A 21,593-nucleotide genomic window follows, 5' to 3' on the forward strand; every position below is an offset into this window, starting at 1 on the left:
CATGATTCAGTCTTGGGCCCTCTTCTCATTCTTTATTCTCCCAAGGGTTATCTTATTTGCTTTCATCTAGGCTTTACTGCCAAATCTCTAAACAGGATGCTCTTAGAAAAAGACGATCTAGTACATTTCTGCTTTTTAAAACTCTCTAACTCCCTAATGCTGTTAGGATAAACTCCAGAATGCCACCACAGGACCTACGCTGGTCCTACCTCTTGTTATTCCTCAAGTCCTATTCACATATATATATATATATATATGTACATTTTTTTTTTGAGACAGGTTCTCACTCTGTCACCCAGGCTGGAGTGCAGTGGTGCGATCATGTCTCACTGCAACCCCAATCCCCAGCACCAGCTCAAATGATCCTCCCACCATAGCCTCCCAAGTAGTTGGAACCACATGCACACACTATCACACCTGGCTATTTTTTTGTATTTTTAGTACAGATGGCATTTTGCCATGTTACCCAGGCTGGTCTCGAACTGCTGAGTTCAAGCAATCCTCCTGCCTCTCCCAAAGTGCTGGGGTTACAGGCGTGAGCCACCGTGCCTGACCCTACTTACCAATCTTAAGTCTAAATGAATCTAATTTTCTTGAGGGTTCTAGGTTCTTGCTTTCTGCCTCTGAGCTTCTACACACTGCTGTACTCCCTGCCTGTAATAGTATCTACCTTCCTATTACTCTCTTTCTGGCTAATCCCCCTATCTTTCATATTTCAACTTAATGGTCAGGCCACATCCTTCAGGAAGCCAACTTTGCTAACCCCTCTTGAGGATATGCATTTCTCCCAGGAGTCCCCAACACACTTTATTTCTCCCCTCATAGCAATATGTTTAATTTCTTGCTAAGTTTTAGCGTCCAGAATTTCTGTGAGGACAGTGGTGTCTAGTTGATTCAGCACATCTCCAGAAAGTAACACTGGCCAGTTCAGGAAAGGTATGTGATGAATATTTGAATGACTAGATACCCTGTGCTAGGCTGTCTCTAATAAGTATTTGATTTTCAGGAAAATAATTTACGGTACCACTCAGCTAATGTTTTGTAGGAATATTAAAAGCGTTCCAGTTACATTATTAAAATAATTAAATTATATTTTACTTACAGTCAAAAGAAGGGGCAAATTGAAAAGTGGTTCTGACAATCAGTATGGCAAGTGAAATGCTAAAATTCTTTGACTAATTTAAGATAGTTGAGACTCTTAAACACAGAAAGTTCTAATAACTATATTTTCTCTCATATTCAAGAACCCTAATGGATACTAGAAAAAAATTAAGAATCTGCTCACAAAAAAAATGAAAGGACAATTTCATTTTAAAGAGTTTTATTACAGGATGTTAATATTTAGGACAATTCGGAGCACCTTATACTTCTAATCAGATTTTGGGTAACTGCTTTTAAAGTGTTACTTGAATGGTTTTCTCATACTGTCTCTCAGGCAAAAATACTTCTCAGAGACCATTTAAGAGATGTTAATTTGATTAAACAGTTTATCCTTAATAACCTGAGACATCAATCCATGGATAGCTTCTATGGTAGTTTTACAGCTGGAAAAAAAAAAAAACACATCACATGATGTCATAAATTGAAAACTATTTCAAACACACAAGATCAGCCCCAATCCATCCATGTAACTCCAATGATTTTGGTTTTCTTCATACTTCTCAAACCACCCCAATCTGAAGTTTTCCCTCGTGATTTTATTAGTTTTCCACGTCTTTTTGACCATTTCATTTTTTACTAGAACTTTCACAAGATAATGACAATGTAAAATTTGATACAATTGTTCTGTTTTAGATGAGTAAATTATATATAACTGGTAATTAGAGATTGATTCTAATATATTATATTAAAAATCTGTTATTCCTTGTTTATTACTTTGGATAATTTGGGAAAAATAATTTTAAAGAATACTATGTTTTTTTGGACTGGGCATGGTGGCTCATGCCTGTAATCCCAGCACTTTGGGAGGCTGAGGCGGGTGGATCATGAGGTCAGGAGTTTGAGATCAGCCTGACCAATATGGTGAAACCCCGTCTCTACTAAAAATACAAAAATTAACCAGGCATGGTGGTGTATGCTATAGTCTCACTACTCAGGAGGCTGAGGCAGAAGAATCGCTTGAACCCGGGGAGGCAGAGGTTGCAGTGACAGAGATCGTGCCATGGCACTCCTTCTCAAAAAAAAGAATATTATTTTTTTCTGAAATAATCGGACGCATCCTCCAACAATTAGAAGTCAAAGTTAGGGTCGGGCGCGGTGGCTCAAGCCTGTAATCCCAGCACTTTGGGAGGCCGAGGCGGGTGGATCACAAGGTCAAGAGATCGAGACCATCCCGGTCAACATGGTGAAACCCCGTCTCTACTAAAAAATATACAAAAAAAAAAAAAAAAAAATTAGCTGGGCATGGTGGCCCGTGCCTGTAATCCCAGCTACTCAGGAGGCTGAGGCAGGAAAATTGCCTGAACCCAGGAGGCGGAGGTTGCCATGAGCCGAGATCGCGCCATTGCGCTCCAGCCTGGGTAACAAGTGCGAAACTATGTCTCAAAAAAAAAAAAAAAAAAAAAAAAGAAGTCAAAGTTAGATTAGTAGGTCAAGGACTTAGATTTTAGAAATGATAAAAAGTATAAGGCAAAAGCAATAACAAAACCCCACCAATATTCACAAGAGATGCAATTCTTGTAAAGCTACCGCAAAATGGAAAATTCTCTACTTTTGATTAATACTTCTGCTCTATTTCTTATATAATTGAAGACATTCCCATAGTGAAATTTTTGCTTTGTAAGAAATTGAGAAATAAACGTAGATAAACTGATAAATTACATACATAAAGACAGATGAACAAAACATATAGTCAAAGCAAGTATCTAAAATGACTCCTAATACCAATGAAAAATACTTTTTTTTGGAGACAGTATCTCACTCTGTCACCCAGGCTGGAGTGCAGTGGCACAATAATGGCTCACTGCAACCTCCACCTCCTGGGCTCCAGTGATTCTTGTGTCTTAGCCTCCTAAGTAGCTGGGACCACAGGTGTGTGCCACCAGGTCCAGCTAATTTTTTTTTGTATTTTTTGTAGAGATAGGATTTTGCCATGTTGTCCAGGCTGGTTTCGAACTCTTGAGCTCAAGCAATCTGCTTGCCTTGGCCTCCCAAAGTGCTGGGATTATGGGTGTGAGCCATTGTGCCCAGCTGAAAAATGCAATTTTTATGCAGGCCACTAGCTCTACCTTCTAAAAACCCACTGAGAAAAAGCCGATGAAATAAGGCTAATCCAAAATGACTTCCAATCCCAGGATATACTTCAGCTACCCTTCTCTTCTATTCCCCATAAACCAAGCCAGTTCTTAAAATAGATACTAACATATAAGTTTGTATAGAAGTCAGTATGGTTCTCCCTTCCTTTCTGCCCCTAATTATCACATTAAAATTCAATTTTTTTTTTAAGACAGAGTTTGCTCTTGTTGCCCAGGCTGGAGTGCAATGGTGCCATCTTGGCTCACTGCAATCTCTGCTTCCTGGGTTGAAGAATGCTCCTGCATCAGCCTCCCGAGTAGCTGGTATTACAGGCATGCACCACCACAACTGGCTAGTTTTTGGGTTTCACCATGTTGTCCAGGCTGATCTCGAACTCCTGACCTCAGGTGATCCGCCCGCCTCAGCCTCCCAAAGTGCTGGGATTACATGTGTGAACCACTGTGTCTGGCCTAAAATTCGAATTTCTGTGAAAGTAAATGCTGTTAGTCTTTGCAACATTGTATAGCCTATGCATATGAAGGTCCACATAATTATTTCATAAGTTATTGAGAACATATCCCAAATTTGTTCCTAACAAAATCTTTGGTAATAAAATTTGGAATACTAAATTACTGTATAAAGGATAATTTCAGAAGCACAATTTAAGAGAGATACAATCACTTCTGAAATATCTTAGGATTTAAAGCTTTATGAAATATTAAAATCTTATAAATTTAAGAAATCCTAATTTTGGCTGGACATGGTGGCTCACGCTTGTAATCCCAGCACTTTGGGAGGCCAAAGCAGGCAGATTACCTATGTCAGGAGTTTGAGACCAGCCTGGCCAACATGGTGAAACCCCGTCTCTACTAAAAAGTCAAAAAAATTAGATCGGCATGATGGCAGGTGTCTGTAATCCCAGCTAATTAAAAGGCTGAGGAGGGAGAATTGCTTGAACCTGGGAGGCAGAAGCAGCAGTGAGCTGAGATTGCATCACTGCACTCTCACCTGAGCGACAGAGCAACTCTGTCTCAAAAAAAAAAAATCCTAATTTTACACACACACACACACACACACACACACACACACACAAATGGGCTGGTTTTCTTTGTTACACTTTCTAGTTGAACCTAGAAAAGGTGACTGGGAGTGTTCCACAACACTGCTTAGATCTTTGAGCCTTTTAATGTTCTTACCTGATGTATCCTAAATTTTCAAAGTTAAAACCTGTGTCTGACAACTACTAAAGGTTCCAACAAGTTAATATTCAGGTACCATTCTAAGTTATAACTAAGTTGAGCCATAAGGAATCTGAATGCTATTACTGTTTGACAATTTTGAAAGAAAAAGAGTTAGGGGAAACAGGAATCTTACAGATTTACTCTTACCTGTCTCTCGTAGCTTTGGCAAGTTTGTCTTCTGATTTTCGGTCATGCGTTTCTAAACCCAACATGAAACTCCCTCGTCCCAGCTGGGCTTCTGACTGCTCTAACTTTTCAGACAAATCGAATACCTGACCAGTGGTATAGTCTGCATTCTGTGGGGAAAATGGTATTGTGTCACTATAAAATAGAAGTCTACCACTTAAAAATCTATATATTTTAATGTAAACTAATTTTCTACAAAGTATATTTCATTTGCAAAGAATTCCACTATAAAATCTGAGTGAATAGTCAGTGAGAAGTCAAATTACATTTGCAAAATATGCTTCCAAATTCAGGCATTTCAAGTGTAGATGTTTTCCCTTGTATAATTTCAAAATTACTTGGAATTTTTCTCCTCGACCACTTAAATCTAATATTTGTTATTATGGGAGGCTTTGAAGTATACAGACCTAAGTCCAGATTCTGGAACTATGGCAGATTAGCTGAAGGCCTGAGGTATGCCTCCAGGTTGTCTTCTGAAAATGGTAAGGGAGTCCATAATTCCTACCTTAGAGCTACTGTGAAAATCAAATGAAGTATGCATTATATTGCATATAAAGTTTTTGGGACTATCCATGACACCTAGTGAAGGCTTAGTAATGTTAATGAACTTTTAGAATTAGTACTTATGAAAATATTTATAAAAATAACATTTAAAAGCTTTTCTGGGCTGGGCGCAGTGGCTCATGCCTGTAATCCCAGCACTTTGGGAGGCCAAGGCAGGTGGATCACCTGAAGTCAGGAGTTTGAGACCAGCCTGGCCAATAGGAAGAAAACAATCCCTCCACTTAGCTATAACCACAATTATGAAGTAGTGCTATATGCTCACATGTATACCTACATTTGGGAAACTTTAATATTACATATATGCTTTCTATAATCTTACATATTTTACCAATATTTGTATGGGGTATCATTTTTTAAATTGTAGTCTAAAGTAAAAAAAAATTCCACAAAGTTATTAAGTATACATTATATTTCTTTCCTGTATCTTCAATAGAAGTGTGAAGAGGAAATAAACTTGTTGGCAAAAAGCAGTATGAAATTCTATTTGCTTAGTTTGCAAGGAAAGACAGTTCAGTCACCAAACAAGAAAAGTTAGTTGCTGCCATCACAGCTACTGCAGAGGGCTCTTTAAAGTGCTACCAGTTCTTCCAATGATATTTACAAACTTAACAATATTTAAAAGATGCAATTATATTCATTTTGTCTGGATCTAAATGGTTTAGGAAACCAATATATCTTCCTCCCACAGACTTGGAAAAAACCCTAAAGTTTACAGAGCTATTTAAGCCATAAAAATATAGGGTACCAGAAATAGTTACACTATTAAAATGACAATAAAAGATATCCAATTAACATTTCAAATGCACAGAAAATAAATATAGTGAATTAATTTCTTAAATTAGAAAATAACTTAGGTTACATGCTATAGTTAACTTCCTTAGCTGGGGGGAGAAAGTTGAACATGTATCTACATATTTGTTCTTAAAATGCTGCAATGTACTATAAATAAAACAACAAAAAGGGAGAAATGTAATTTAACCTTTTCTTGATTATTAATGTCCTCATCTATGCATGCTGGAATACAGGGGCAGACATTGGGCTGAGTAGGTAGATCTGCTTGCCTCATACAAAGGTTCAGACTGCTCTGGTCTTACAGTGTTTTCTCCCCTTGCCATCAGGTGTCACTTCTGGCTGCTATTAATATACTTGCCTCTAAGGAAACAACACATATAAAGCACTTAGCAGTGTCTGGCACATAGGAAGCAGGTAACACATATTTGCTATGATGATCATTCTCCATCCTTCTAATTTGCTACTTCTGACTACTAAAGATAAGAAATAAGATGCTAGGCACTGTGGCTCATGTTTGTAATCCCAGCACTTTGGGAGGCTGAGGTGGACAGATGGCTTGTGCCCAGGAGTTCTAGACTAGCCTGGACAACATGGCAAAGCCCCGTCTCTATAAAAAAATATAAAAAATTACTCAGGCATGGTTGTGTGCATGTCTGTTGTCCCAGTTACTCAGGAGGCTGAGGTAGGAGGATCACCTGAGTCCAGGAAGTCCAGGCTATAGTGAGAGATGATTATACCACTGCACTTCAGCCTGGGCAACAGAGTGAGACCCTGTCTCAAAAAAAGAGAGAGAGAAAAAAAGAAAGAACAGAGAGCTTGTCAGAGTTCTATTTAAAATAATAAAAAATACACTGCTTCACTTGACTAGCCTAAAAAAAGAACAGTTAAATAATAGGCTAAAGTGAGGTATTTTTCCATGCATATAATGCACCAAATAAAAAAAAATTAATGAGGCTTTATCATATGCCAGACACTTTGCTAATTGCTTTATATAAAGTAGCCCATTTAATTTTCTCAGAGTACTTAATGATGTATGTAGTATATCACCATTTTACAACAAAGAAATGCTTAGTTACATTAAATAACTTTCTGAAAGTCGCTCAGAACTAGTAAAGTGGCAGAGTTGTTTTCAAAGTCAATTTTATTTTTTAGGATATCATTTGCTTATTATACAAGAGAGACATGGAAATTATTTATATAATTAAGTATTTCAGAACTTACGTGCAATGAGCGGCTTCATGTTGATGGCATTTCATTAGTGATTTACTTTAGTCTACATACTTTCTAAGAATGTCAGCATCTCTAAATAATCTGGCTGGGCATGGTGGCTCACAGCCTGTAATGCTAGCACTTTGGGAAGCCAATGTGGGCAGACTGCTGAAACCCAGGAGTTCAATGCCAGCTTGGGCAACATGGCAAAGCCCTGTCTCTACAAAAAAAATACAAAAATTAGCCGGGTGTGGTGGCTCACCCCTATAGTCCCAGCTACTTGGGAAGCTGAGGCGAGAGGACTGCTTGAGCCTGGGAGGCTGAGGCTGCAGTGAGCCAAGATTGTACCACCACACTCCAGCCTGTATGACAGGGACCCTGTCTCAAAAAACGAAACGAAAACACAATCCTTGGCTTTCCAGGTCAACTGAATAAACCTAAAGAATGGCAAAGTAGTTCTTTACTTTGGTGCTTTGGTACCTCCATATTCAGGGAGAATAATTCTTTATCTCTTACTTTCACATTAACTGGTTGAATCCACCTTTTCCTTGAAAGCGTGATCCAACAGCTACTACTGTTGCTTGCAATGCTTTACCTTAAGATTTTTCTGGAAGCATAATGCCTTCTTTAGTTCCAGCTTCAGCTGTACTCCTTTCAACCAATACTTGATCAAAGAGCGTAAGAAACTTCTAAGTGATGGTCCTACTATGACTCCTGCTGCTGTAGCTCATATTCTCCAAGCCCAGTTTATTTTATTCTAAATCCTATGGTTCTAACTACTATATATACTGCAGTATATGAAATGGCCTGCTTTTTTAGAAAAGTAAAAAAATTGTTCCTAAGTTCTATATATAGAGAAGCTGATTAAATATCCTTCCAAATATTTTGGGTTTTTATATTATCAGAAAAAATTCAGTGACCTCTTTTTTTTTTTCCCTCCCAGCATCTACTGCTTTAAGGTAATGCTATTCTGATTCCCTTTGGGAACCTCTCCTTCCCCGTTTTTAGTACTTGAGCTACTGAAGGAGTTTTCTACACTGTGGCCCAGCAGTAAAGCACTTGCCATGGCCAAAGCCATTCATCAGGCTTATTCAGTTGGCCTTAAAATGGGCATGTGATTAAGTAAAGCCAGTCAGACACAATGAAATTTTGCATGGGGGTGTGTGTCTGTGTGTATGTGTGTGTGTGTGTCCTAAAAATGGGCATGTGATTAAGTAAAGCCAGTCAGACACAATGAAGTTTTGACTGGGAGAGAGAGAGAGGGTGGGGGGGGGGGGGAGAGAGAGAGAGAGAGAGAGAGAGAGAGAGAGAGAGAGAGAGAGAGTGTGTGTGTGTGTGTGTGTGTGTGTGTGTGTGTGTGTATCTTGACCATCTCTTTCTTTGAACATGAAACTGAGAGGCCTGGAGGTCTAAAGCTAAAGCTGCTGTCTTGCTTTCACATGAAGCCTGAAACTAGCAGTAACTAAGATGAAATCAATGCTAAGAGAGAAAAAACACAAGATCTCATAATATTGTTTGAATGAAAACTTAGCTGTGCCTAAGTTAAGCCTTATTCCTCAACTTTGCAACTTACGCAGTTCTCTTTCTTAAGCTAATTTCATTAGGTGTCGTGTTACTTGCAACCAGACTCCAAGCTGAGACACCTGATACACAAAAATCAATATTTGTATATTTTTTATCCATAAATCTCCTTATGGCAGGAGCAGATCTCACCCTGATCTGGCCACTCTATTTGCTACTTAGACTTTGTCTCTATGGGTCATGACAAAAATCTTGAATTGGCCTAGCATCCTAATCCCACTCTGGTGGTGCAGAATCTCACCTCAGCCTTGGTGTCTTGGCCAAGTTAGGTACTGCCTTTCTGTGAAACAGTGTTTCAGATATTAAATGGCTAAGTAGCTTAGATAAAATTCAAATGCATTCCTTGCAAGTATAATACTTACAGTAAGCAAGCTAGAGGAACTCAATGTATTCACCCAGTATTTATTCCACAACAGCTCGAGCAATTTTCGATCCAAAGAGGATTTGAAATATGAGACCTCTAAGGCATAATATCTATGAAATAAAAGCACAAAATTTAGTAAGTGAAAAAAAATTCAACTACATCACATAAAAGTTATGGCCAAATTTAAGTGAATTATACTTTATTCTCAAATTATCCCTTATTCTCATGTTTTAGTTTTTATTCCAACAAGGTAATAGCTAACCATGGTTTCTTTACACTTCAAGGGTTGTGGATCCAAATCTTCTACTAAACATCCTTGTTTTATTCCTTTTATTTCTGTAGAGCCCAGAAATTCCCAAGATGTTATTAACCAGTCAAAACTTCTGAATGACAAGTTTATTCCTGTTGCTGAAAAATTGAAGCCAACAGCACATAAATTTAATGAGCTGCCTCTCTAGGGTAAATTATAATTTTTGTTAGCCACTTTAAAATAATAAAAATCTCATGTGGATTTGTTTCCCTTTCTAGTTCCCTATTTAGGACCTACTGCATTTTGGAAAATCAAATTTTTTAGGTAGGTCCTTAAGGCATCTAAAAAAATTGCTCCCACTTTCAAAGGTGCCTAATTTATCATCAGGGCATAGTAAGAAAAATCTAGAAGTTAAATGTCTGAAAATGCATTTTTTAAAAATTTAAACTATCTCAGTTGCTTCCGTGTAACAATGGATATAAAAAAGCATAAGAGACATCTTTACCTTGAGGAAGTCACCATTTATATGGGGGATGTGGTCTAAACCCACCAAAACATTAAATGTAATGATGTACATTGAATAACAATAAGTGATGCTATAGTGCTATATAAAATGAACCATCCACCAACTAAGGGTTAGAGATAATAAGTACTCTTCATGTAGAGGAGCTCAAGTGATCATCTGGAGCTAGAATTGCCTGAGAAGTCTCAGGGAAAAGGCAAGGTGTAGGGTAACCATTTATGAATCTATCGTATGGATATGTGAGAGCAAGGGGGACATTAGGCAGAGAGCATCAACACACAAAAAGGAAAGACATGTAAGGGATAATAAGGTAATGGGTTTAGCTGGACAATTTAGCAAGAGAAGAATTATGTGAGGGGAAGCTAGAAAGCTGGGGTCTAGGTGGCGGAGGATGTTACATAAAAGGTTAAGAATTTTTTTTTTTTGAGACAAAGTCTTGTTCTGTCACCCAGGCTACAGTGCAGTGGAATGATCTTGGCTCACTGCAACCTCTGCCTCCTGGGTTCAAGTAATTCTCCTGTCTCAGCCTCCCAAACAGCTAGGACAGGCGCCCACCACCACCATGCCCGGCTAATTTTTTTATTTTTAGTAGAGATGGGGTTTTACCGTATTGGTCAGACTGGTCTCAAACTCCTGACCTAAGGTGATCTGCCTGCCTTGGCCTCCCAAAGTGCTGGGATTACAGGTGTGAGCCACCACAGCCGGCCAAAAGGTAAGAAATTTAGACTTTATCCTTTGGATAACTGGGACTCATGGAAAGTGCTTGAGTAGAATGGAAGGTACTTTAGCAGATTAATAATACAGTCAAAGGGGTGTTTTATAGAAGCCTGGCTGTGGCAGTACCATCAGGACATGTTACAGGAGAGAAACTGGAGGCAGGGATTCCACAAAGAAAGCCACTGCAGCAGAGCAGATGAGAAGAGACAGAGGTTCAGACTCAGAGATTAGTGGTGCAAAAGATAAAGACACATAGGTACCCCTTGTAAAACAGAATGCTTTTCTTCAGCCAGAGTCTTGCTCTGTCACTTAGGCTGGAGTGCAGTGGCGCAATCTGGGTTCACTGCAGCGTCTACCTCCCAGGTTCAAGCGAATGTCCTGTGTAGCTCCTGAGTAGCTGGGATCACAGGCATCTGCCAACATGCCCAGCTAATTTTTTGTACTTTTAGCAGAGATGAGGTTTCACCATGTTATCCAGGCTGGTCTCGAACTCCTGACCTCAAGTGATGCACCCACCTCAGATCCAAAGTGCAAGAATGCTTACTGATTAAATTTTAGCAATGAAGAAATATAATGAATTAAGCAGAATAAATTAAATAAAACATAAAGACATCAGGATGGGCACGGTGGCTCATGCCTGTAATTCCATAATCCCAGCTAGAAAACTAGCTGCCCCCTCTTTGGTAGACTCATAGTTCAGAGTGGCAAGGGAAGGTATTTGCCAAAAGAAAGTTATTTAATGCATGGTATGCAACAAGATCTTTAAAAAAATGTTATTTAAGAAAGAAAGGATAAACCAACAGAATAGACAAATGGGGACAGTAGATCTGCTCGAATACAGAAAACATAAAGCATTTCAATCTTTTTTGTTTCAAAGGATAAATCTTTGATACCACTATAACTCAAATAAAAAATAATTGAGAGTTCCTCTGAAGATTAAAGTATCACAGCAAAGGTGTTTCCAGGCTTAGGAGCAATTCTCTCAAACAGGAATTATTTAAATTCTTTTTAATAGGGCAAATTAAATAATGAACACTAAATCTCTATGTGAATATATATTTGTTTAGTTGGGCATGGTAGTGTGCTTGTAGTCCTTGAGCAACCTAGTGAGACTCTGCCTCGAATAAAAAAACACGAACCAAAAAGGAAGAAAAGATCATTGTATTTACAGAAATAAGTCAGAGATTACTGAAAACCACATATAATTAAAATTTCAATTTTAGAAATTCTAGAATTTTCTAAGAATCTCTAAATAGAAAAATAAGTGCAGTAGCAGCACATGGGTAGCCAAAGTATTCTTTGAAGTTACAATAAGTGGTATAGAGAAAAGGGGGCACTAGATAATCACTTATTCATTTAAGCAGTAATTTTTTTGGTGCCTACTCTGCTGTGTGCCATGCCCTGTTTTAAACGCAAGGATACGCAGTTCACATTCTAAAGGGGTCAAAAAAAAAAAAAAAAAAAGAAGCAAAAACATCAGATGGTTGCAAGTGCTAAGAAGAAAAAGTAGGGAAAGAGGAAACAGAAGGTGTTATTTTCCATAGGGTGACTTATGAACATTTTCTATTATGATGACCCTGCAAACAGATACTCAATGCTTAGTTAGCGAGCCACATGGAAATAAGGGAGAACGCTCTAGGCAAAGGGAACAGCAAGTGTCAGGGCCCTGAGCCAGGAGCCTGGTGGCACATTTGACAAACCATAAGGAAGTCAATATGGCTGGATCGAAGATCAGCAAAAGTTCAGTGACAAGAGATGAGTTCACAGAGGTTGTAGGAGCCAGACCACAGAAGGCTGTGTAGTCTGTGATAAGGACTAAGGATCTTGTTCTTGGTGAGATGGGAAGTCATTCTGAAACGGAAGAATATGATCTGACTTAAATCTTAACAGAATCAGTCTGGCTGAAAACAGACCTTTAGTAAGTGAAGGGCAGGCCATGCACAGTGGATCATGCCTGTAATCCCAGCACTATGGGAGGCCAAGGTGGGTAGATCACCTGAGGTTGGGAGTTTGAGACCAGCCTGACCAACATGGAGAAACCCAGTCTCTACTAAAAATACAAAATAAGCCAGGCATGGTGGTGTATGTCTGTAATCCCAGCTACTTGGGAGGCCGAGGCAGGAGAATCTCTTGAACTTGGAGGCAGAGGTTGTGATGAGCCGGAATCGCACCATTACATTCCAGTCTGGATAACAAGAGCAAAACTCCATCTCAAAAATAAATACATACATACATACATACATACATACATACATACACACAAGAAGTGAAGGGCAAAAGCAGAAAGACTTGCCAGAAGGCAAGTGTGCTTGATTGAGGCTCCAGATGGCAGTGGCTTGGGTGAATGTGATAGTAAGAGAAGTGGTGAGATATATTTAGAAGATACAGAAAATTGTCTCCACTGGCTTAACATAAAAAAAAAATTAAGATATAATTCAGACATCATAAAATTCACCATTGAAAAAGGTATGTAGGCTGGGCATGGTGGCTCACACCTGTAATCCCAGCACTTTGGGAGGCCAAGGCAGGTGGATCATGAGGTCAGGAATTTTAGACCAGCCAGGCCAACATGGTGAAACTCCGTCTCTGCTAAAAATACAAAAATTAGCTGGCTGTGGTAGCACGTGCCTGTAATCCCAGCTACTCAAGAGGCTGAGGCAGGAGAATTGCTTGAACCCAGGAGGTGGAGGCTGCAGTGAGCCACGAAGATTGCGCCACTGCACTGCAGCCTGGACAACAGAGCAAGGCTATGTCTCAGGTTGGGGGTGGGGGGAAGGTATGTAATTCAGTATTTTTAGTAAGAATTCTTAAACTTTATAACTTTAACTTTTTACTATGGCTTCTTAAATTTTTCAAATATTTAAAAAATTAGAATCTTTGTTCAGTGGAAATTATATATTTTGAGGGCTGCAGACATGCTAGTGTCAGCTAGCCCTGAACCCATCTTTCACTTGTTATAATTTTATATAGGCTAAGTATCTTGTACATTGAAAAAATGTTTAGGTTGTGTGAAAGGCAAATGACATACTAGATTGAAACATTAATAAAAAATGCAAAAGAGAAAAATTAAAAATGCAAACATTCACCTAAATTCATATACTTTTATTATTATTGTAAAAGGTATCACAAAATGCATTTTGTCTGAGACTTTTTTCTGATCTGTAAAATAATGAGCTTAGACTAGCTGATATCTAAGGTTTCTTTCAGCCTCCTGATTGCTAGTACTAGGACTATGCCACATCATCTGGCTAACTTTGAAAACATTTTTTTTTCTTTTTATCTTTTTTTTTTTTTTTGAGATGGAGTTTCGCTCTTGCTACCCAGACTGGAGTGCAATGGCGCGATCTCGGCTCACTGCAACCTCCGCCTCCTGGGTTCAGGCAATTCTCCTGCCTCAGCCTCCCGAGTAGCTGGGATTACAGGCACGTGCCACCACGCCCAGCTAATTTTTTGTATTTTGAGTAGAGACGGGGTTTCACCATGTTGACCAGGATGGTCTTGATCTCTTGACCTCATGATCCACCGCCTCGGCCTCCCAAAGTGCTGGGATTACAGGCTTGAGCCACCGTGCCCGGCCGAAAACATTTTTTTTCTGAGACAGAGTCTCAGTCCGTCACCAAGCCAGAGTGCAGTGGCATGGTCTCGGCTCATTGCATCCTCCGCCTCCTGGGTTCAAGTGATCCTCCTACCTCAGCCTCCCGAGTAACTGGGACTACAGGTGCGCGGCCCCACGTCCAGCTAATTTTTTGTATTTTTAGGAGAGACGGGGTTTCACCATGTTGGCTAGGATGGTCTCAATCTCTTGACCTCGTGATCTGCCCACCTTGCCCTCCCAAAGTGCTGGGATTATAGGTGTGAGCCACTGTGCCTGGCCCAGATATGTTTTTAAATTACTTACTGTTTGCAGTGTACACCAAAGTCTTCTATTTTATTAAGTGGGATAGTCTGGTACTCAGAAGGTCCTTCATCAGGAGGTTTGTAGCCCTAAACAAAAATGAAGAAAACAGAAGATTTATATGTGTGTGTGTGTGTGTGTGTGTGTGTATGGGGGAACATCATGATTTTTATGCAGCTTTATAAATATAGGATCAATTTTGGGAGGTAAACATTTAATATAAGCATTCTAATAAAAAAAAATACTGTTTCTACTTTTCCCTCCACCCTGTTTGATGGCTGTAGGCTGGATTTGGCTCATAGATTTATTTTTCTTCTTCTTAGGTGATGTACTTTTGTTCTAATAACTATTTCAGATTGCAGACTCCTGCCAGGGAATGAAATAGACCTGCAGATTTAGTTTGTTTTCTAGTACCTGCCAGATTGCCACAGGAGCACAGGTACTTACTAATAAATAAAGACTGCTTTCCCAGTAAAATTAACAATATAGAACATAAATGTTATTACTCTTTGCTAGGGACATAAATATTATTAAATTGTTTTAACAAAAAGAGCTATTGCTAATGTCTTTAACAATAAGTCAAATATTTGGAATTTAAAAAATATAGAGACTTCCTATAGTCCCAGCTATTTGGGAGGCTGAGTTGGCAGGATAGCTTGAGCCTAGAAGATGGAGGCTGTAATACACTATGATCGTGCCTGTGAATAGCCACTGCACTCCAGCCTGGACAACAGAGTGAGACTCTCTTTAAAAAAAAAAAAAAAAAAAAGAGTTACCTTTGGGTATGTCCTAAAGGCGCCAAGATTCACTTTCCCTGCAGATATCGTTCTTGTTGGATCAATCTACAAGAAAGATGTATTTAATATTTGCTGATATAAAACTGTATGCCTTTTAAACATTATAAACCTATAAATGTATACATACATATAATACTATATATATATATACACAATAACCAAATAAGAATAAACAAACCAAAAAAACCATAAAAGTTCAGTAAGGGGGTATATATAAGTGTCTCACAGTTAACTTAGAGATCAGAATTCATTATTAAAACATTTACGAATGTTATTTAAAGGTTTGCACATCTATTTTTTAAAGTTTTATTTTTTCCTTTTAATAGGTGAATAATTCCTACCTTTTTCATAGAAACCTGGATTGCATTTAAAATGCCCTGAGCATAACAAGAGCTGCTCTAGCAATTCCCACTTAACTCAGTTCAGTCAACACTGATTGAATGCCTATGATGAGCTGGCACTGAGCCATAGATGCTATGACAACCCACATTTTACAGAGTGGGGGAAGTGAGAAGCACAGTGGTTAAATAACTTGCTTAAAGTCCTAGCTTCTAAGAGATGGAATTCACATTCAAACCTAGGCAGTCTGACACCAGAGCAATTTTTCTTTACCACACTGTTCTTATTTCTCAGTATACTTGCTTCAGCAAATCTTCACAAAGAACATAATTAAACTAGTTTAAAATTCTTACCACCACTGCTACAAATGGTTCCTGGAACTGCTGATTGAGCATCTGAGTACTAACATCAATCCCAGAAAGCCAGCAGCCATAGCCAGGGTGGCTATGATACCACCCAATTGCATTTTCAAGGCGACCAACCTAACAAATAAAGGGGCAAAAAAGTTTAAGATTACTGTTTAACTAATTTACAAGGTTCTATCTAGTACAATAAGGGTAACCAGTATCCTTCCCATCTCTTTCTCCTCAACTACTTAGTTTTCTCAGCCCAGATGTGAAATCTACAGGCAATTGCTTCCCCTTACAGATATATTCTTTGCATACAGAATATTGTTTGCACATATAAAGATTGATAAAAACATACACACACACAATAGCATACCACATAACATAATAGTGTTTTACGCTTTGCTTCTTCACTCAATAAACTTGGGAGTTTGCTCCATGTAAGTTATCAATATATATGAGTGTAATCTTTTTTTTCTGAGAAAAAAGCCTGTCACCCAGGCTGGAGTGTGGTGGTGCAATCTTGGCTCACTGCAACCTCCGCCTCCCAGGTTCAAGTGATTTTCCTGCCTCAGCCTCCTGAGTAGCTGGGATTGCAGGTACATATCACCACGTCCGGCTCATTTTTTTGTATTTTTAGTAGAGACGGGGTTTCACCATGTTGGTCAAGCTGGTCTTGAACTCCTGACCTTGAGATCCACCCATCTTGGCCTCCCAAAGTGCTGGGATTACAGGCATGAGCCACCGTTCCCAGCCTCAGTTACCTTTTATTTCTTTTAAAGGCTGCCTAGCAGTCCATTGATGGATATACATAATTTATTTAACCAGTTTTACACTCAGGAACTGAGTTAGGTTGTTTCTAATTGTGTGTGTGTGTTTGTTTTTTGAGACAGACTTTCGATCCTGTTGACCAGGGTGGAGTGCAATGGCATGATCTCGGTTCACTGCAATCTCTACCTCCTGGGTTCAAGTGATTCTCCTGCCTCAGACTCCCAAGTAGCTGGGATTATAGGCACCCGCCACCATGTCCAGCTAATTTTTTTGTATTTTCAGTAGGGAGGAGGTTTCAGCACGGCCAGGATGGTCCCCAAATCCTGACCTCGTGATCTGCCCATCTTGCCCTCCCAAAGTACCAGGATTACAGGTGTGAGGCACTGTGCCCAGCCCAAATTTTTATAATAAGTGTGAGAGTTTATTTGAAAAAAATAAATAAAATCCATGCTACAGACTGGGTGCAGTGGCTCATGCCTGTAATCCCAGCACTTTGGGAGGCTGAGGTGGGTGGATCACTTGACGCCAGGAGTTCGGGACCAGACTGGCCAATACAGAGAAAACCTATCTCTACTAAAAATACAAAAATTGGGCCGGGCATGGTGGCTCACGCCTGTAATCCCAGCACTTTGGGAGGCGGAGGTGGGTGGATCATGAGGTCAAGAGATCGAGACCATCCTCGCCATGATGAAACCCTGTCTCTACTAAAAATACAAAAATTAGCTGGGTGTGGTGGCATGTGCCTGTAGTCCCAGCTACTTGGGAGGCTGAGGCAGAAGAATCGCTTGAACCCAGGAGGTGGAGGTTGCAGGGAGCCGAGATTGCGCCACTGCACTCCAGCCTGGCAGCAGAGCAAGACTCAGTCTCAAAAATAAATAAATAAATAAAATAAATATACAAAAATTATGGAAGGGCACGGTGCCTCATGCCTGTAATCCTAGCACTTTGGCAGGCCAATGTGGGCAGATCACTTGAGGTCAGGAGTTCAAGACTAGCCTGGCCAACATGGCAAAATCCGTCTCTACTAAAAATACAAAAATTATCCAAGTGTGCTAGTGCACACCTATAACCCCAGCTACTCAGGAGGATGAGGTTGGAGAATTGCTTGAGCACAGGAGGCGGAGGCTGCAGTGAGCTGAGATCATGCCATTGCACTCCAGCCTGTGCAACAGAGCAAGTCCCTGTCTTGAAAACAACAACAACAACAAAACCCCACAAAAAACAAATAAAAAAAACCCCATGCTATAAATCTTATCAGGCTTTTAATCTCATATATTTTACATAGAAATCATTAAAATTTAATGTAAAGGGGATAATTTTAAGTCTAAAAACTCAAAAGTCACCTTGAGACTCTAATTTGCAATTAATAAATTGTAAGAAACAACATTTTTACCTGTTTAGCATTTTCTATATATGCGGCCATGTACTCATATGCAGCAGCCTGTGCATTTACTCGGGTTTCAGTGCCCTCCACAGGCAAAGCAAAACTGTCCATAATGATCATGGTTTCACCATCCACCTTTCCTAGCATCAGACCCATCACTTCTAAGTTGCCTCCTGATCTGGCGTGCATCACCATCTTCAGTAGAGCCAATGCTGAGATTTTGCAGTACTTAAAGTAATGGTGACTACAAAACAAAATCACGATGCAATTAAATTTCTTATATAAAGCACAATTCAGAATAAAGTATTTCTGAAGATAAAGAGTAAGTATTGAAGGAATATACAGTGATGGAAGGGGAGTGTAGACTATGGGGAGAAAAAGTTGAAAAGGAAAATTTCTGCAGGGTGGAAACAAGCATGTTATAGTCTTGTAACATATCATCCTTGGGGGAGGGGAAAAGTGTGAAATAGTTTTTTAAAATGTGCTATTCAAATAAGGGAATAATAGGACCAGTTCAATTTTTTTCTCCATTAATTTAGAATCACCCAATCTTGGATTCTGACTGCTTGGATAGTCGTGCCTAACTGTTTTCAGGCCTAACCTCTAGCCTAATGGTTAAGGATGTGAGTTCTGACATTCATCTGCCGAGGTTTGAATCTTGACACCGCATTCCCTAGCTGTGGCATTGGGACAACCATGTAATATCTGTGCCAAGGTTTCCTTTTCTGTAAATAGGGATATTCACAGTAGTTGTTATGATGAAATAAAGTAAATGAAATGTATATAAAGTGCTTAGCTTAGTGCTTTACACATACTAGAAACCTAGTAAGTGCTAGCTGTCATTAGCATTATTAATTATTAACCTGTCTTTTAATCCTATTCTCAAAGAACAGTGTGTTGAAGGGTGGGATTCCCTGTATGTCAGCCTCAAATTAAAAAGTAGCTCTAAGATTATAGTTTCCTATGATCACTATTTCAGAATTTGTCATCAGTAAATTAAACTCTTGAATAAAAGTACATTTTTGTCTCATTGATGCAGTCCAAGATAGCTAGGATGAATATAATTAGAGTCATAATTAGACAGTGAGGCAGGCTGTTTCTAAATATTTAAGAGTACATCAACCTAAAATGCAGCCTGCTACAGAAAGAAGACAACCAAGCAACTTAATCAGCCATAGAGAGCAGTCAGTCAACGTATCTACAAAGTTTTTTTAGATGTCTGCCCACAGAAAGAATCCAAATTTAATTCCTAAGCTTTGCCAGATTTCAACCGAAAGCTGAAAAATGTGTAGACTTCATGTTGGAAGTCAAAACATGAATCGAAATCTTGGCTTCTCCCTTTACTGGAGAAACGAAGAAAGACAAATTACTATGCTCCTCTTACATATATTTTAGAGGACTCTTTTTATACATTATCTCATCTTTATGACAACACCAATAGGTAGGTCTTATTTACATGTTACGATAATTGAAGATGGATAAGTAAATTTCCTAAGGTCAATTAACTAGTTAGTGATAGTGTGAGATTTGATCTTAGGTCTGACTAATGCTCAGTTAGGAGTTCACTTATCTCAGTGTGACCATAAGTTACATAATGCATTTGCTTGTTTTTTCTTTTAATTTGTAAAAAAAAGGATAGATATACTGTACTGGGTTGTCATCAAGATTAAATGAGGTGGAAATCTCTAGCTAGGTGCCTCCACAATTCACCACTGTGGAATCTGAATACTGAGAGACGTCTACGGCCGTAACACCCTGAACGCACCTGATCTCGTCTGAGTACTGAAAGGCAAGGCTAGCCCTGTAAAAAAAAAACTGAAGCAGTAGAAGTAGGTCTTCTTTTTGACCACATCTCTCCTTTCTATCTATCCATTAGCTTTTGTGCTCTTTTTACTTTCTCCCAAACACTGCTCTCAGGAAAAAGAAAATATGGGTAAAGATCCCTTGACTTGTCACCACTCCCAGGGAAAAATGGATATTGCTAAAGGGCAAAGAGCCTTAAGCTCTAGTTTTATAATATTTGGTTTATGGGGACTGGTGGAGTAACATTTTAGAGACCAGGTAGAGCCTCCGTGTGTCTCCTAAATAATTACCAGCAATCGAAAAACTATTATAGGCCCAGGCCTGATGCTTGTAATCCCACCACTTTGGAAGGCCAAGGGGAAAGGATCGCTTGAAGCCAGGAGCTAGAGACCAGCCTGAGCAACACAGCGAGGACCCATCTCTATTTAAAAAATATAAAATAAAATAGTTCATAGCTATTTTTGAGACCTTGGGCTGCTGACTCGATTTCTGCAAACAGCTGCAGTCCCCAGTTTGGGGTAGAAGACCCAAACAAGGTGCATGCCGATACTGGGTTCAAGGCAGTGTGTGGGGCATATATGACAATACGAATGTTCAGAAGCAACAATTTAAATCACCGCTTGTTGTTCTCCCTTGACATCATCCGGGGACAAATGGGTTAAAGCGACAAAAAAGGGAGTCAAAGCCCCAGAGGAGGGCTTAGACTCTACTTGCAAATCCAAAGCGCCTATTCTGTCCCCCTCCCCGTCGGTGAAAGCTCTTCAGAACCCTTTCAACTCCCATTCCCTCCGGGTCTCTTAAACTCCCGCCACCCCTTCCCTCCCCTGCGTCTCGCCAGGGACCTCCTCACTCCTTAGTCCAGGGCTTCGCCGCCAGGATTTCTTGCTGCTGCTTCTTGTCGTATTTGTAGATTTCATCGATACTCTGAGCTTCCTGCATGTTGTTGGCCAATTCCCAGGTTTTCTGGGCCATACCGCTCCCGGACGCCGCCATCGCCGAGGAAACGGAGAAGCTGTCGTATCCACAACCAAGGGACAACTTTACCTCGCTAGGTCTCCTGGTGTGGGCCTTGGACCCTCCGCCCCACGGGAGCAAACTCTTAACTAGACTCTTGGGGCAGCCATGACACCTAGAACCGGAGGTGCAGTTAGTACAGACCATTCAGAGAAGACAGGGGTCTTTCCGGGACGTGACGATAAAAACAGTATTTACACTAATAGGGAGAGACAAATCTTCTTGTGGTTTAAATGAGAACATCTGGACTCGGGAAATTGTATGTGCGAAATAAACAAACAAAATTATAGGCTATGGTAATGGTATAGTCTTCCGCACCGGAAGACGGGCATGAACCTTCTCTCTTTGTACTGCGCAGACTCGGCCTCCGCCATATTAAAGGTAGGTGGAGCCTGGGATGTGGGGGGCGGAAAGTGTTTTTGTGTGGGTATAGGTACCTTAAACGAGATAAGTTTGTTGAAAGACTAAAAGGGAAGGCTGTCTGTTGTAAAACGGAGCTATACGTTGTTATGGAAGTTTGTTGAGAGGAAGAGAAACATGGCATTCCAGTTTACTTTAAGGTGATTCGTTGCACATGCGTAA

General features: G+C 39.7%; 2 protein-coding genes across 8 annotated transcripts in view; one reads left to right on the plus strand and one right to left on the minus strand.

Moving 5' to 3' along the window:
* Positions 1 to 1,304: 1,304 nt before the first annotated feature.
* COPS5 (COP9 signalosome subunit 5) lies at positions 1,305 to 21,134 on the minus strand. Of its 3 annotated transcripts, XR_013527873.1 has the most exons (9): positions 20,848 to 21,124; positions 18,204 to 18,438; positions 16,046 to 16,174; positions 15,333 to 15,398; positions 14,560 to 14,645; positions 9,170 to 9,281; positions 6,205 to 6,377; positions 4,623 to 4,771; positions 1,305 to 1,544 (listed from the first exon to the last, which is right to left on the minus strand). XR_013527873.1 is itself a non-coding variant. In XM_078352596.1 (8 exons), exons 2-8 carry the CDS (start codon positions 18,387 to 18,389, stop codon positions 1,460 to 1,462), a joined length of 813 nt encoding a protein of 270 aa, XP_078208722.1. In that variant the 5' UTR covers positions 18,390 to 18,438; positions 20,840 to 21,134; the 3' UTR covers positions 1,305 to 1,459. The 3 variants fall into 3 exon arrangements, 2 of the variants coding, with proteins under 2 accessions (XP_078208722.1, XP_002759014.4); XM_078352596.1 differs by lacking the exon at positions 6,205 to 6,377 and having other exon boundaries at positions 20,840 to 21,134; XM_002758968.6 differs by lacking the exon at positions 6,205 to 6,377.
* CSPP1 (centrosome and spindle pole associated protein 1) overlaps positions 20,761 to 21,593 on the plus strand; it is a 148,417-nt gene continuing 147,584 nt past the window's right edge. For 3 of the 5 annotated variants that reach the window (XM_078352583.1, XM_078352591.1, XM_078352594.1), the window contains exon 1: positions 20,761 to 21,392. Coding sequence is in view for 1 of the 5 variants with exons in the window: in XM_008982743.5 (XP_008980991.3) it covers positions 21,549 to 21,571 (23 nt within the window). In the remaining 4 variants the exon portion in view is untranslated. Of the gene's footprint in view, positions 21,572 to 21,593 lie in introns of all 5 variants that reach the window. The other 2 variants (XM_035276411.3, XM_008982743.5) reach the window with 2 other exon arrangements.

The sequence above is a fragment of the Callithrix jacchus genome, chromosome 16 (genome assembly GCF_049354715.1).
Source record: "Callithrix jacchus isolate 240 chromosome 16, calJac240_pri, whole genome shotgun sequence".
Classification (NCBI taxonomy): Eukaryota; Metazoa; Chordata; class Mammalia; order Primates; family Cebidae; genus Callithrix; species Callithrix jacchus.